The 14,280-nt window shown below is 52.4% G+C and overlaps 3 protein-coding genes across 3 annotated transcripts; 1 reads left to right on the forward strand and 2 right to left on the reverse strand.

The window, feature by feature from the left end:
- Nucleotides 1-1,123: 1,123 nt before the first annotated feature.
- Nucleotides 1,124-1,498, reverse strand: A1O5_05921 (uncharacterized protein; the record flags this gene model as incomplete). Its single annotated transcript, XM_007746518.1, has 1 exon — nucleotides 1,124-1,498. One exon carries the CDS (start codon nucleotides 1,496-1,498, stop codon nucleotides 1,124-1,126), a length of 375 nt encoding a protein of 124 aa, XP_007744708.1.
- Nucleotides 1,499-2,606: 1,108 nt separating this feature from the next.
- On the forward strand, nucleotides 2,607-3,608 carry A1O5_05922 (uncharacterized protein; the record flags this gene model as incomplete). Its single annotated transcript, XM_007746519.1, has 1 exon — nucleotides 2,607-3,608. A coding segment is annotated over one exon (1,002 nt), but the record flags the coding sequence as incomplete, so codon positions are not given.
- Nucleotides 3,609-6,736: 3,128 nt separating this feature from the next.
- A1O5_05923 (E3 ubiquitin-protein ligase TRIP12) lies at nucleotides 6,737-12,484 on the reverse strand (the record flags this gene model as incomplete). The annotated part of the gene is made up of 3 exons (XM_007746520.1): nucleotides 6,737-11,955; nucleotides 12,010-12,101; nucleotides 12,156-12,484. 3 exons carry the CDS (start codon nucleotides 12,482-12,484, stop codon nucleotides 6,737-6,739), a joined length of 5,640 nt encoding a protein of 1,879 aa, XP_007744710.1.
- Nucleotides 12,485-14,280: the final 1,796 nt, after the last annotated feature.

Here is a 14,280-nt window from a genome sequence, read left to right on the forward strand (position 1 = left end):
GGCTGTTGTCTACCTGTCGTGAGAAGAAGCATACTACATGCTCGGCCACCGAAAAGTTGCCATCTTGAACAGGCCGTCAAGGTCACCTCACAAGGTCCCGCTCAACGTTATTGGTGATACGGTACAGGGGACACCAAGCCAAGCAGAAGCAGCCCGAAGAATCGACCCCGGGTCAAGGTTCTAGACAAAGGCACAGACTGCGCTGAACAATGAGCCTTCGATTAATTGCCACAATGATCCCACAGCCGACTGATTGTATTCACAAGCTTCAGGGCTATGTACCGTATCATCAACACCCACGGAACTCAAACCGGATCAAAGGGGATTCCGATACGTAACAAGCTTAGCAGAAAGTTCCGAGGTTCTTGGAAGGCTTCCCAGGCTTTTTAACTTTGCGAAGACTATTATCAAGGTACCTCGTACGATAGAGCATCTTTCTTTCAGCCCGGCCCCGGCCAAAATCCGACACTGTGAGGAGGCTGGAGCACAAGTCGACATGGATCTGCCGCGACACCATGGCCACCATTAGACCAATCCACACCCCAGTCTTATGAGTAGAGCAAAACCCCCCCTGAGTCCACCGTCCTCCTCCGACCTAGCACACCCTTGCCCGTCTCGGAGTTGGGCTGAGCGGGCCAGATTCGCTGGCCAAACCATCCTTTCCTGCCATCAAACCATATGCCCTTTTCAGTCTTCCTGCATCCTGCCCAAGTCGCGGCACAGCCTAGTGCACCCGAGTTGTGCACCCTGATTGCCCGAATCCAAAAGCCTCATCGTCATCAGCACACACGATGTGTGTGGACAGATTGAACAATGCCCTGTCTTTCTGATTATGGTAGGGCTGAAAGCCGGAGTATTTAAGAAAACCCTCCTCCTCCTTTGAAAATGCTCCATTCTCCACCAACTGCTCGGCGGGCTCCTCCACTGACCTTTCCGTGGGACTCATCTGCTTGCGTGCTTTTGCAGCACAGAGCACGTGGGTTCTCCCTCGTTGACGCAGAACGAATAGGATCTCAGCTGATGCTGGCGGGTTATCGGGGACAAGACGTGCGTAACTGCATGCTGCGACTGATCAGATGTATCGGGCAGATACCGTCAGGCCAGTGCACTAGTGTGGTCATCTTCAGGATCCACCATCATCCCCTTGTGCTGACGGTCTCGTCCTTGTTCTTGAGGTCTGCTGCCAGGTACGCCGCACCTGATGCAGCCTCTGTTCAATGCCTGCCTCGATCACGTTTCGTGCGGTGGTGGGAGGGAAAAGGTTGGAATCGGTACACAGATTGTACATCAGTCGGATGACATCGAGTTTCTCTGGTTCGGGCACGGCGGTCCAGACGGCATTGACATCGGCCCATTTGGAATTGGGATGAGCGGCACAATATTCGCCGTGGACTCTTCGGGCAAAGTTCTTAAAGTTGTCGAACTGTCGGTTGCTGAGGCCAAGCTTTTCCTGCACTTGAGCGGGAGAGTCTCGCAGCCTGATGGGCGTTGTGCTCATATCGAAATCGAATCGGAATTTGCCTGTCCAACGGGCGATACGACAGAAAGGAAGAGGTCGGCAAGTGGACAGCACAGAAAGAATTCGGCCTGCAATGGAAGACCCAGGAGCCTCGATATCTTTTCAGCCTGACTCCAAATTGGAATTCCGGAGAAAAGGACATTGCCGTCAATTGTGACGGTGACCAAGTTTCTGCACAGGCACTCCTGCCCAAGTGCACTATCCTCCCACTACGCTTTTTTGCGAGCTCTCTTACCAAAACCTGCCCCTCCAATTGGGCTCTGCCCCACCGCCGAACTGCCAAGCAACAAGGGAGTATTCGTGGGCAACTGTCAGAGGAATTCCATAATCGGCTTCTTAGCCGTTGCTAGCCAGCCTACAACAGAATGGGTTACCCGGATGCGGCGCGGGATGACCAGGGATGGCCCAAGCCTTGAGCACTTAAGACTTAAGGAAGCTAGAGCCTTCAGGAGCCCGGCTGATGGCGTAGACCGCTTGTGGGTTGGCTTGACGGAGACTCGATGGGACTTCCCCGTCTCCTTTGCCGTCAAGCCGTCGAGGCCATCTTGGGAAGTCCGGGCCTTTATCACCAATCGCTGGACGAGCGGTCTGCGGGTCAGGCTGACGGCGAAACGCTAGGTCGTCCCCCTGCTCGGTGTATCGTTTCATCGCCGCCCAGACCAACACTTCTGGGCCTTCTGATTCGAAGAAGTGAGCCATCCGACACAACCTCCTTCATGAAGCGTCGCAGGATCGACTCGCTACCATTTTGCAACTCGGACACGCTTCTGATACAGGACGCGACATCAACCTGAAAAATTCCGCAACATCTTCCTACTGCTCTTTTTACAGATTTGTCCTTTCTTTCTCTCCTCTTCTCTCTTGCTTTTCCCGTTCTACTTTCCCGACCACCTGCACAGTGCGATTTGTGCTCTCATCATCTTTTTTTTTTTTTTGGGCTTCTAATATTCTCGCTGGCGAGATCTCCTTCTTTTCTTGTCCCCTATTACGACCTTATGGCCTGACGCCCCGTTGAACGCCCGCATTGAGAGATTGTTTTATTACGAAGTACGACACTTGTCAGCACCTTGGACCAACAAAAAAAAGGATGCTCGGCTCAAAAACCCTCATTCTAACCTCAACTTACCCCGCCGACCTCTCACCGCCACCCACTAGCCGTCGCTACCGCTTACGCCGCTGCTTCATTACAACACTGCATCTCGTGAGCCTGCTGGCCAGCTTGATCGCCATTTCACTTTTTTCTGCCGCTATTCCCAGATGGAACGCCAATTTCTTCCATAACACAGGGCCCAACCGGGGCGACTGGACCGATGGCATGCCTCTGGGGCCTCTGGCCTTCGCCTTCCTTTATCACGCGATTGTCTTGATCCATGGCCGAGTGCAAAAGAACTCACGATCGGCTGGGAACTCAACCCACGGCTCCTCACTTTCCCGCCCATCCCTGATCATCCACACAGCCGCCTCCATTCTTGTACTGCTCAGCCTTCTTCCGGCTCTTCTCCTCGCAGGCTACGGCTCCTTGTTTCGTCTCTGGCAGCCAGCAGTTCGCACACAGTCCGGAATCCTGGTTTGCAACATGCTGAACATCTTCGCTCGCGAGTGCGAGCCGACGCTCTACCACATCGGGGGCCTGCAACTTGCCGGGATCGTCTTCGGTACGCTTGTGTGGAGCTTGCATTTTGTCTTGTTCCTGGTGAGTCTACGTAACCTGAGGCGCTGCATGCTAGTCAAGCAGCTGCAACGGGAGAAGATTGCGCAGTATGCCCGGAGCGAGCGGAGCTCCTCTCGGGGAAGTAGGCAAGGCTATGCCAGTCGACATGGCCCCACTCTGAGCTATGGTTCGGGAGACCATAGCACTGCTTGGCCCCAACATGTGCATTCAGAGCGATACCGAGGAAGCGGTTCTAGGTTTAGCTTAAACTCTAAGCCTAGCCCAGGGTCAGGATCAAGAAGCAATTCGCATAGAGGGAGAACTAGTGACAGCCAGCACAGTGGGTCAGTAACAGAAGCGAAAGAGCACCAGCAGGAGGTGCCTATCTATTTCGTTCAGGCCCCCAGACAGACACATCCGCCCGCGTCGCACCGGTATGCGTGATTGTTCGCCCTGTGCGACAACGGCGCCCCGCTTCGTGATGGAACTTTTGCAATTGTGCAATAATGGCCAATCAACACAAAAGCGGTCGAGTAAGGAGGGAGAGTTGGTTTAGTCTTCCTCCTCAATTCATGGGGTCTCGACGAGACGACTCAAATCTCTCCTGTGAGGATGCCAATGAACCACAATTGGCATAGAGAGCTCTCGCTCATGTCCGTTTGAATATTGTCTGCGTTATCTGTTTTCTTTTGCCGACGGAGCAGAACCAGTGCCAGGAACATATACCCTGTACATGTACTTACATATTGGACTACTTTTCTATTTCTCTTCATTGCCTTATCTCATCTTCCAGCACTCCCCTCCCTAGTTGACAATCTCGGGGCTGATCATAACTGCCGAGCTCCACATGTCCAGGTCCGGTCAGGCCCGGCCCTAGTGGCTGCTGAAGGAGACATGGGGAAACACTCACCGCAAGAGGATCGTCGTCAACCTTTTTCAACCTGCATTGGCGAAGCGAAGCCTCCCGCTAGTACAGTAGCCATTCAGCTTCCACCCTAGATCGCGGATGTGGACCCTTGTCCCGCGAACAAAGCCCCTCAGTCGAGTCATTACTGTGAGGCGACCGCTATCTACTGGGGTAGCCTTGAGATGGCGAACAAAAACCCTGAAATTTGCAGGTCCTTCGGCTCCCCTCCGAGCTACCGAAGGAACCGGCAAAGTCATTTCCGGCCGACCAGCATCAAGATTAGAGTCAAAAAGCGAGTTTCATGCAGGAACTGCGATGGGACATGGATCACGGCTCTCCAACCACGCGCGAGTGAGGCGATGAAGCTGTCCAGTGTCCGAGGGAGATTCTTACCAAGCAGGGAGCAAGGGTGCATGAAAGTGTACTACCCAGTACTTAGAGGTACATACCCGTACAAGCGCTGGAACTGTCCCCAGTCCAGCATGCCGGTTCCGAGACAAGGCTGAACGAACGTTTTCACCTAGCCCGCCTCCATCTTCCGCACTTCCGAGGGATTGCCATTGACCTGCCCAGGCCCGACTACTGAATTTGTCACTACCAGTACAAGTATGTTATGTAGTACAATAGGCACGGGAGACGGAAGTATATCAGATTGGGTCCCGTCCTTTGTACCCGCCCTTTGTTACCGCTTTTGCACCTACTCGTTCGGACAAGCCTACCTATGTACATGCCTAGTCGACAGATACTTACGAGTGGATCACAAGGAGTTACAGGGGAGGCAGATTAGGCAGGCCACCACCGAGTACGTAGTTGGCACTAGTGCTCGGTAATAGGCAAGGGTCAGACCCAGAACCAAAAAAAATCCCTGGCCTCGGCTGCGTGGCGAGGCTTTGACTCCATGCCAACACGACACCTACTATCACGGAGCAGCAATCAACAGTAAAGTCAGACCACACTGGGTCATGTAGTACTACTCCGGGAGAGGGTTCCTTCCTTTCGAGTCGAGTAGTCCCTCGGACTGACAGAGCTTTCAATTTATCTTTGGCCCCCCCCGTTTCCGCCAGCACGGGACAGATGGGCCTGCGGCCAACCGACCGGCCAGGAGAAAAGTAAAAAGGAAAAGAAGAAAAGAAAAAAAAAAAAAAAGTTCGAGTCAAGGTTCAACCATCGGGAATTTGAAAAAGGGGGGGAAGTACCTAAGTAAATGCCTCGGCCCCGTACGTGCATGCACTGTACGTCAATACATGCGAGGAGTGAGTTAGAGGGATAGCTATGTAGTCAGCCAGTTACCAAGATAGAGGTTACACGATCACAGACAGTCACGGAGGGTGACAACCACAATCACACCCCGGATCGGACTTGAGTTAGGGGCAATGGAATTCACGTGCAAAAGGAAAAAAAAAAGGATGCCCCTCCAAAAACCCCTTCAGATGTTTCAAACATTATTTTTCCATCTCCATTCATCTAAACAAGTTCATACAATGCATGAGGGAGGGGGTTAATAATTACCAGAGTACCGAGAAAGTCCTCGGCACGCAAGGGCCTGCTCGCTGAGGCCACTCGCTTAAGTCGTCAAATCATCAGGTGACAGCAAAACGCCTCCGAGGCTAGGCTTCTTGTACCGGGTATGATCGGCGAGTCGGGTAGATTAGGAAGACGGACGTGGCTGGGATCTTGGACTTTGTACCCAGTACGCCAGAAAATGGATGCTGCCTGGCTGGCTCGCGGGGACCTTTTGGAAAATGGAATCTGGAAAATAAATACTCCGAACAGAGCACCTCATTGGTCGTTGGAAATGGTTGTGCCATATTGATCCCCCTTTTCCACAGTAAGATTACCATGCATGTCGACCCTAGTAAATCGAGTACATACATCGCTACGCGTACGCAAGTACATCGTTACATCGTTACTCCCCTTCCCTGTTCACTGCTCTTTGCGATGGATATCGTTAATACAGGCTCTGTAGTTAGTGGATCGGTTGAGTCTGGTCCAGTCAGGTTGGACTCTGTGCGTTATGAGAGGACTCAGGGAGCCATGAATCTCCATATGCAATCCCGGCATCGCCGAAGCATCTCTTCTGCTTTATGTATCTTCATGAGGGTCTCATTGTCGTTGAAAACTAAGCTATGTGGGTGTGGAAATTTTTTGGTTTCTGCTTCTGCTTGCTTGCTTCCCCTCCAACTAGGACGCCTCCCTTATCTCATACTTCCTGTTTCTCCTTTTTTTAACCTTCCATCATTGGCAAGGCAGTATATGACCGCTGACATCCTGTCCGCAACCTGGCGATAGCCATTATCCGTGTCCTCCCAGCCAGTCGAACCCTGCCAGCCTCCATTGTTGGATACCAATTCTGGTCATGGCTGAATCGCAGGACTTCTGCGACCATTCCGAATTTGATAGTTTCTTTTTGCACCAAGTTCCATTGCCATAGGTCAAAGGCGGTGTTGTCCCTTTCGTGAGGTTATATTGACCAAGCTCCCAGTCTCCTGACTCAACCATTACTTGCAACCCATCTTGTTTATTTTCCAAGCTCAAGCATAAGCTTATTGCCGCTGAAGAATGATGCACACGGAAAATCCACCTTCATGCACAACCCCAATTTTGTGATTTGTTCTCTTCCTCTGGATCCCCGCCGTCCCAGTGTAAACTGCAGTCAATCTCAAGACAAATGGAACGCTCCTTGCCCCTCTCGGATCGCCACAAACAATCTCTCCTTTAGCACTTTCTGCGACGTGTAGTCTGGCAATTTCAGATAATTGACGCAGGTCATGACACTGGGTAGATAGTCGTCGGATGTGTAAGGTGGTTCGCTGGGTTTGCAGACCACAGTAAACATCGGTGTGAGGCTCTTGAATCCGCCAATGGGAAGCTTGGGGCTGCCGGTAACGAACTGTAAGAAGTCGCGGCGTTGAGCTGGTGTAAGTTCCGACATGGTCTGCAACAAGCTCTTGACACTCCTGCTGTCCATGTTGTAACCATGATCGGCTTTGACAGAGTCCATCAGTGTTTCAATACTCCAGTCTTCCTCGGTGCGGCCAAACAGCATGACCAGCTCATCGGGGGTAAATGCTCTCAGAGATGAGTACGAAAAGACTTGGGAGAAGCCAGACTGAAAGGCCTCAATCTGAGCTCGAACACCGCTCCCGAGACTCAAGTCGAGCACTCGTTCAATATATTGCTGGATATTTTCCATGGTGACCGTAACGTTCGATCCATTGGGAATGAGCTCAATGCCAGGATAGCCAGGTAGGGTGAAGTCGAGCATGAGATCCTCAACTTTGGCTCCGTGGATAGTGAGTTGCTCGATCGCTCGTGCCTTCTCAATCTCTGTCATGCATGAATCGAGTTCGATCTTTGTCTTGGCTTTGAGGAATTGTTGAAGTTGAGATAGAGAATTTGCAAGGTCCTGGTCGATCGTTCGCAACAAGCCAACTGAGGGCGCTGCATTGCTGACACCACCCATCTTGAAAAAAGTTGGGCTGAAGGCGATATCGATGATGCGGGAATCGAGCATCGAACGAGCTACGAATTTTCCGAGTGTTTTGAACAGCAACAACAGCTTTTTGCCGGCTTCGCTTTGGCTCTCCTCCGCACTCATTGGGGTTGGAAAAAGGCCGTTCTTGCCAAAAGCGAACTGATCGTTATCGGCCGAATCGTTCTCGCGCCACATTTTCAACTTCTTCTTGCAGAACTCCTTCGACACGGTCGAGTAAAATTCCAGAGTCGGGCCTAAACCTGTCCCAACCTCTTCAAAGTACTCAACTTCCAAGACACTGGGGGACGCGCCATACATGTCCATCACCTTCATGCCAGACTCCAAGATACGGTGTCGAGAGATGCGCACCTTCTGCCGCTGAGGCCGGCCCAACATGGGTCTGTCATCTCTGCGACGGTCGCGGCGGTCATCGTTTTCCGATTGACTATTTTGCCATCGGATCATAGAGCGTGAGTATCCGAAGGAGGTTGACTGCAAGAAAAGGTGCCGAGTCTCGAAGGGAAAAAGGAAAGGAAATGACCGAGCAAGGTCTTCGCTCCAGTCTGGCAAGCAGTTACTAGCCACAATCAAGGGTTCCTCCAGCTGACGATTCATCTTGGCAGTCAACTTGGTGTTGATAAAAGATGCGAGAGATTCTGGGTAGAGCTTCAATCCGGGTTGTCCAATGAAATCTCGTAATTCGTCAAGATTTGCGTTGAGCTCGTGGAGGATTCGGAGCAGAGCGAGAATGGAGGAAGTGACAGGGTGGCCACTAAACGAAGCCGGCAGACCATTTTTGGATCCTCGGCTTTCGCCTTCGTCCCATGTAGAGATAGTTGATGATGTAGGAGGAGGGCCTCGGACCTTTCTGAACTTGACGGTATGAACGCCAGACCACACGCTCCGCGATGCCGGAACCTGTGGCTGATCACGGTTGTGGTGAACGGCTCGGTAGATGGTCGTATTGTTCGGTATGATCTTCCCGTCGATGCTGAACTCGATGTGCCAATCTTGAGGAACCGATGCAAGCGCTTGAGCATATGAGGGGCGACCTCCGGGCCCCGCGGGAGATGGCCCTGGAGATTGCCCCGAGGATGGGCGGGTGCTTCCAGGAACAGGTGTTCCTGGCTGAGGTGTCAAGACTCTCGTACCATCTTCTTTTCGAGCTGTCACTTTGCCACTGGAGCCGATTTCCATGTTTACGGCCCCCGGTTCAGGCGCTTCTCCGTCAGAAACATCCTCTTCAAGGCCATCGACGAAAGCTTCAAGCGCACCGTGGTCTTCTGCATCAGGAGCTTCAACATCTTCAAGAACTTTCTCATCGGCACATTCGAGTTTGTTAGACGTGTCTTCGGTGCTGGGCTCGGGTGCCGGAGGCTGATTGGACGAGGACGCTTGGGTACGACGAGTTAGTCGCTTCCGCTCGGGTTTTTCGGTAGGCTTCCTGTCCACAGGATTCTGGCGCTCTTCGGATCGTTGTTTCGTTCGACCAGAGACACGAGATTCGGCACGAGAATCTATCCTCCCAGGAGGGGCCGGGGAACTAAGTTCCTGGCCGAAGGGAGACAGTAATCCTGACTCGGCCGCACCAGAGAGATGAGCGAGACGAGCATTTGCAAGTTGTTGAAGCATGTCCCGACGTCGCTGAGCCGATGCTGGGCGCTCGGATTGGCTGATTCGAGGTCGAAGGTAGTCATCCAGTGCTCTGAAGGTGGCAATAGCGTGAATGGAGACGACCATATCACGATATGTAGGAGGGATATCGCTATCGGCATCGGCTGAAAGTTTCAAGCGTAGCTGGCGCGACAGCATAGAAGTGGAGCTGCTCCGACTGCTCTCGGAAGCGTTGTTGTTCACTGTGAGAACCTCGAAATGTTCCGCACGGCTCAGTAGATCCTGTAGCTTTTGAATGAGAACACTGAAGGGCGTCGCCGCAGATGTCGCAGAGGTCGTTTTGATGTTGCCTCGATAGGTCGATTCCATGAAGGCCGCAACAAGATGTGCTCTAGCAGTGCTGTACGCCGAAGGGACCTCAGACAAAGCTTGGACTAACACTCGAATGATCCCTGAGTCCAACAATTCGGAACTGGTTATGCTCTCCAAGGCATCTCCATCGAAATAATTTGCGAGGCGGATAAAGAGATTGTCGTCAGCGTCCACCTGATTCGGTTGGCGGTAGAAAGTTTCGATATTGTTGGCCAGCTTATGGAGGTCGGAACGGATCTTGGAGGCCTTGTCCTTCAGCTCTCTCCCCTTTGGTGTGTCATATTTTTCCAAAAATTTCTTCGCACGCATAACCACCAAATCGGCAGCCCCGGCGATGGCCAATGGAGAAGGCACCTCATCGTCGTCGTCGTCGTCATCATCAGAAGAGTCTGAACTCTGAGAATCATCTAGACCATGATCGTGATCTCGGCCTCCGATTTCATCGTCTTCTTCATCGTCGTCCTCTCTGATCTCATCATGGTCTTCGTCTTCTGGGTCGTCGTCTTCATGATCCTCGCCATCCTCTTCATCACCCTCTCCATCGTCGACGTCGTCATTGTCATCATTATCAGCTCGTCGATCGCGCTGGTTATTGCCGAGCGCTGCATGGGTTCTGTTATCCCCGACAGCACTAATGCGACCGGCAGGGTCGCTGCTTTTGGAGGACTTGGCGTCGATTTCGAGGGGCCTGTCAGCCAATTTCTTGATCTCGCCAATAACACCCTCGCGATGGAACTGATACTGGTAGATATCTTCAAGTCTCTCGAAAAGCAGTTCTGAGGCTTGGAGAGCAAACATGACCAAGCTTGGGTGGTCCTCCTGAGACAATATTGACGCGAGAAATGACGCATACGGCACTGGACGCAGAGCTTCCTCAATGACGGAGGTTTCAAGATTGGAAAGAATTTTGAGCTGCGCGATAAGTACCTTCTGTCGGACGCTGAGGTTGACGGTGCTCGAATAGGCATCGGTCAGCGTTGGTAGAAGAATAGTCGCAAAGCGGCGTGTCTCTTGTTTGCAGTCTGCAAGCAGCTCCAGCCTCTTCTCCGTTTTCGATTGTTGGGCTGGTTGTTGGCTGCCATCGTCGGACATGTAGTCGTCCAGGTCTTCGCAAACTTCGAAATCCGTTTCGCTGGAAAGGTTTGGGCTTGGGAGGAGTTCGCAGATGACATTGAGAGTTTCGTAAATCTGTTCCCTCGGTCTATGGATCAAGGCTTGCATGATGACAACGCTGTCGATCTTGGAGGCAGCGTCATCGGTCTCAGTCGGAGGCGAGACGCCTGTGAGAATCTGGTACAAGGTGTCGACGACATTCATCTTCAACAATTCTGCGGAAAGTCGGGGGCTTGCTCGCGCCACTATTGCGAGCACGCGAAGAAATTCCGTATGGATATTTGCGCCAATGAGATTGGTAGTGCCTGGTAGAAGCAGTCCCAGGATTGCTCGAAGTAATGGAGGATCAACCAGTTGCTCGAGCTTGTCTGGACTGTGCTTGAAACTATCGATGACCCGAGTGACGCACAAGCAGCCTTGCTCAACCACCTTTTGATCGTGGCTGGACAAAACGTTGAGTAGAATCGGCATAACATCCCGAATGACGGGGAACGAATCGTGCGGTATGTTACGACAGCAATTGGCCGCGGTGGTAACGGCAGTTCGCTGTGTGCCGGTGGCAAAGAAGTCAAGGAATTGAAGACAAGCGGTCAAACCTCCCTCGCGGACGATTGATCCAGGGAAGTCGATCGAGACTTTAGATAACGTGCTCAAGGCCTGCTCGGCGACGTCGATGTACTGAATATCAAGCAATTTCTGACAAAGGACCGGCACAGCACCTCCATACACCACGTTGGCAACCGAACCTCGTAAAGCCTCCATTAGATTGGCAATACAGCGGCAAGCCAAGAGCATCATCTCGGGATTCTCCTCGCCCGTGATGGGATTCGGTTGCATTAAGGCCACAAGTTCTTTGACATAAGGATCTGGCGAAAATTGACCCGACAGATTGTCTTCATTGGAGACCAGCAGTAGATTCGACAACTCTTCTAGGGCCACCATCTGCATCGTAGGATTGTCTGACTGTCGTAGATTGTTTAGGATCTCTCTCAATCTTGATGACATGCCACTCATCATTCCACTCAAGGCTCTCAGTGTACTTGACAATCCTGAGGAAGGGCCACGGCCAGCACCGAAAAGGGCCGCGGAAAAAGGATCGGGACCATCGTCATCATCCATATCGGTGTGATCGTCTCCGTCGTTACTATCGCTGTTCGAGTGGTGGGCGAGAGGGACAGTATCTTTTTCTTGAGTCGAAATTTTCTCGTCTTCTTCCTCGTCTTTCATCTGAACATCCTGACCCTTCTTAGTCAAGCGTTTCCTATGTCGGCGTGGCTGAGAGGTGGGAGCAGGCGGAGAAAGGTCTGCCGTGGCAGTCAGTAAAGCGAGGTCTTCATGAGATGTAGACCGCAAGGTACCTTGTGTCTTGTTGTTTCTGCTGGACTGACGGCGCGAACTCGATTTTGAGTGTAATTGTTTCTCGGATTCTTCAGTGTATTTTGAAGAGGAACTGAGTTGGTCAGATAACGTATCTAGGAACCCATTTTCTGCAATTTGTACATACCCATTATTAGACATGGCCACCTCGTTCTGAGCTGCTCTTCTTCGAGTTGACCGAGGAGCTGGCTGTGCGCTTGTTGGCTGGGGCTGGGCCGGCTCGATCAATTTTTGCCTCTTTCCGCGCCGGGCTGACGGGGGGCTCGTCTCTTCAGAATGATCGGTAGGACTGGATGGTCGACGGGCCGGGGCCTTTCGTTTTCTGGACGACACGGCAGCAGGGGGGTTTGGGATGGAGATGGCCGTCGAAGGGTTGGAGGGAGCGGCAGGCGAAGTAGTGGAGGCGCCAGACTCTGCAGCGAGCCTCGCAGATGAACGAGTGACTCTGCGTGACATGAGCAATGGATCTCGTCAAAATGTGTCCAGAATGTAGTCTGGAGAAAGGTCAAGAAAAAAGAACAGCGTAGATGTGTGGCAATAAATTATGTGTGGCATTAAAGTGGCCGTGGCTCTTGTCGAACCCGGTGAGGAGCGAGGCGGAGAAAAGGCAAGGGTTCTTCAGAGCCAAGCAACCGACGCAGGTGAAGTGCAAGGCAGCGAAAATAGAGGCAAGTGAGTAGTACCTGGATGTGCGGCTGCTGTGTGAAGAATTTAGATGTGAGGAAGTCGCAGGGGGTGTGATGGTGGCAGCGGATGCCGCAGTTACAGGTTGGTGATCAGAGGCAAGAAGGCTTTCAGCACGTCCGTGGATGAGGTGGGAGGTTGAAGGGCGTGCGGGCAGATGTGCCATGTTAACCCGCCATCTGCAGCGACGGGAAGATGCTAACTGTGATCAGATGGGGAAAGGAATGTACAACAAGATGAGCGAAACAGAAATATGAGTCTGAAACTGGCTTGTGGTATAGGAAACAGAGTCTGAGTTGTAAGAAGCCGTGACGGACGAATGCTTGGATCCCAAGAACGAGCGACACGAGGTTCGGTCGGCAATGGCAAACCAACCGCAGCCCATCGCCCGTTGCGTTGGCGTCAGAAGGAGAGAGCGCAACGCCATGCCCTATTGAGCCACTGGATGGGCGGGACACCAGGGCCAACAGGGCCACCAGGGCATGTGTTTTGATTTTCGGGGGGAGGGGGGCACGGGCCCCTCTAAAGGAGTCTTGGGGGGTTCCAGTGGTGCCAGAGTATATAAGGCCTCACTGTTACCCCCCCTTTCAAGCCTAGCAGAAGCCTTCAGCCATCTTTCTCGAACAATAGCCACTCCCACGGACGAGACTCATGCACTCTGCATGCAACACACTCCAAACTCGATCAATCTGCCCACTGCTGAAGAGCCTGCATTAGATGAGGAGTTCATCTCACTGGGAACTCGCATGACGCCAGATTCAGACGGGCTCATTGATGCGAGGCGAATGAGGATGCTGAATGACAAAAACACCTTGCACTTTTGTCCTACCTTCACAATAGCAGCCAAGGGTGTTGCGCAGGTCGTTTTCAATCTTCGTTTTCATCGTCATCAATATCTCACCCCCCAATCGTTGTGGCAAATAGATGTTGAACCCCCCTAGTAATCATAATCATCATCCTCTACGCCATGAAGTGCGAGTAGAAAATAAGTCAACATGTCGGGTGCGGCCCCTTGCACGCCGTCTTCTCCTCGACGTTGCAGTGAAATACCCGGAGTACTTACATCTATCACTAACTGCGCCCTCCACCACTGTCTCGATTTATCTCTCTTTTTTCCATTCTTCCTCATCTCCATCCTCACAGCCACCCCACTTCTCACAGCAAGGATAAGCCGAATCCTCCTCCAAGCTGGGCGCACACTAGCAAACTCTCCATCTACTTACATTGAGCAATTACTCAACCTTGTCCCGGTCACTAGGCTGCGACAAGGCGGTCGGAGATCGACCCAGACCCTCCCTCGTCTGCCTACTGTGAAAAACTCCAGCTCGTGCCTCTCAATTTTCCTCCTCCTCCAACTCCATATTGCCGAAGCCGGACATTCCTGCCCACGCCCCCCCCCCTCCCCCGACCCCGAACAAAACTCTCTACTCGGGCCATGATGCCCTGAGATGCTGAGTCGTCCTCACAGTCTCTTCCTTCCGTCCTATTCAATCACGAGCAGGCTTTTCCTCAGGTCTTCTGCTTCCTTTCCCAATCTTCGACGAGGCACGAAAGCCCCGCCATCCGAC

This window comes from Cladophialophora psammophila, assembly GCF_000585535.1.
Source record: "Cladophialophora psammophila CBS 110553 chromosome Unknown aczJe-supercont1.8, whole genome shotgun sequence".
Classification (NCBI taxonomy): Eukaryota; Fungi; Ascomycota; class Eurotiomycetes; order Chaetothyriales; family Herpotrichiellaceae; genus Cladophialophora; species Cladophialophora psammophila.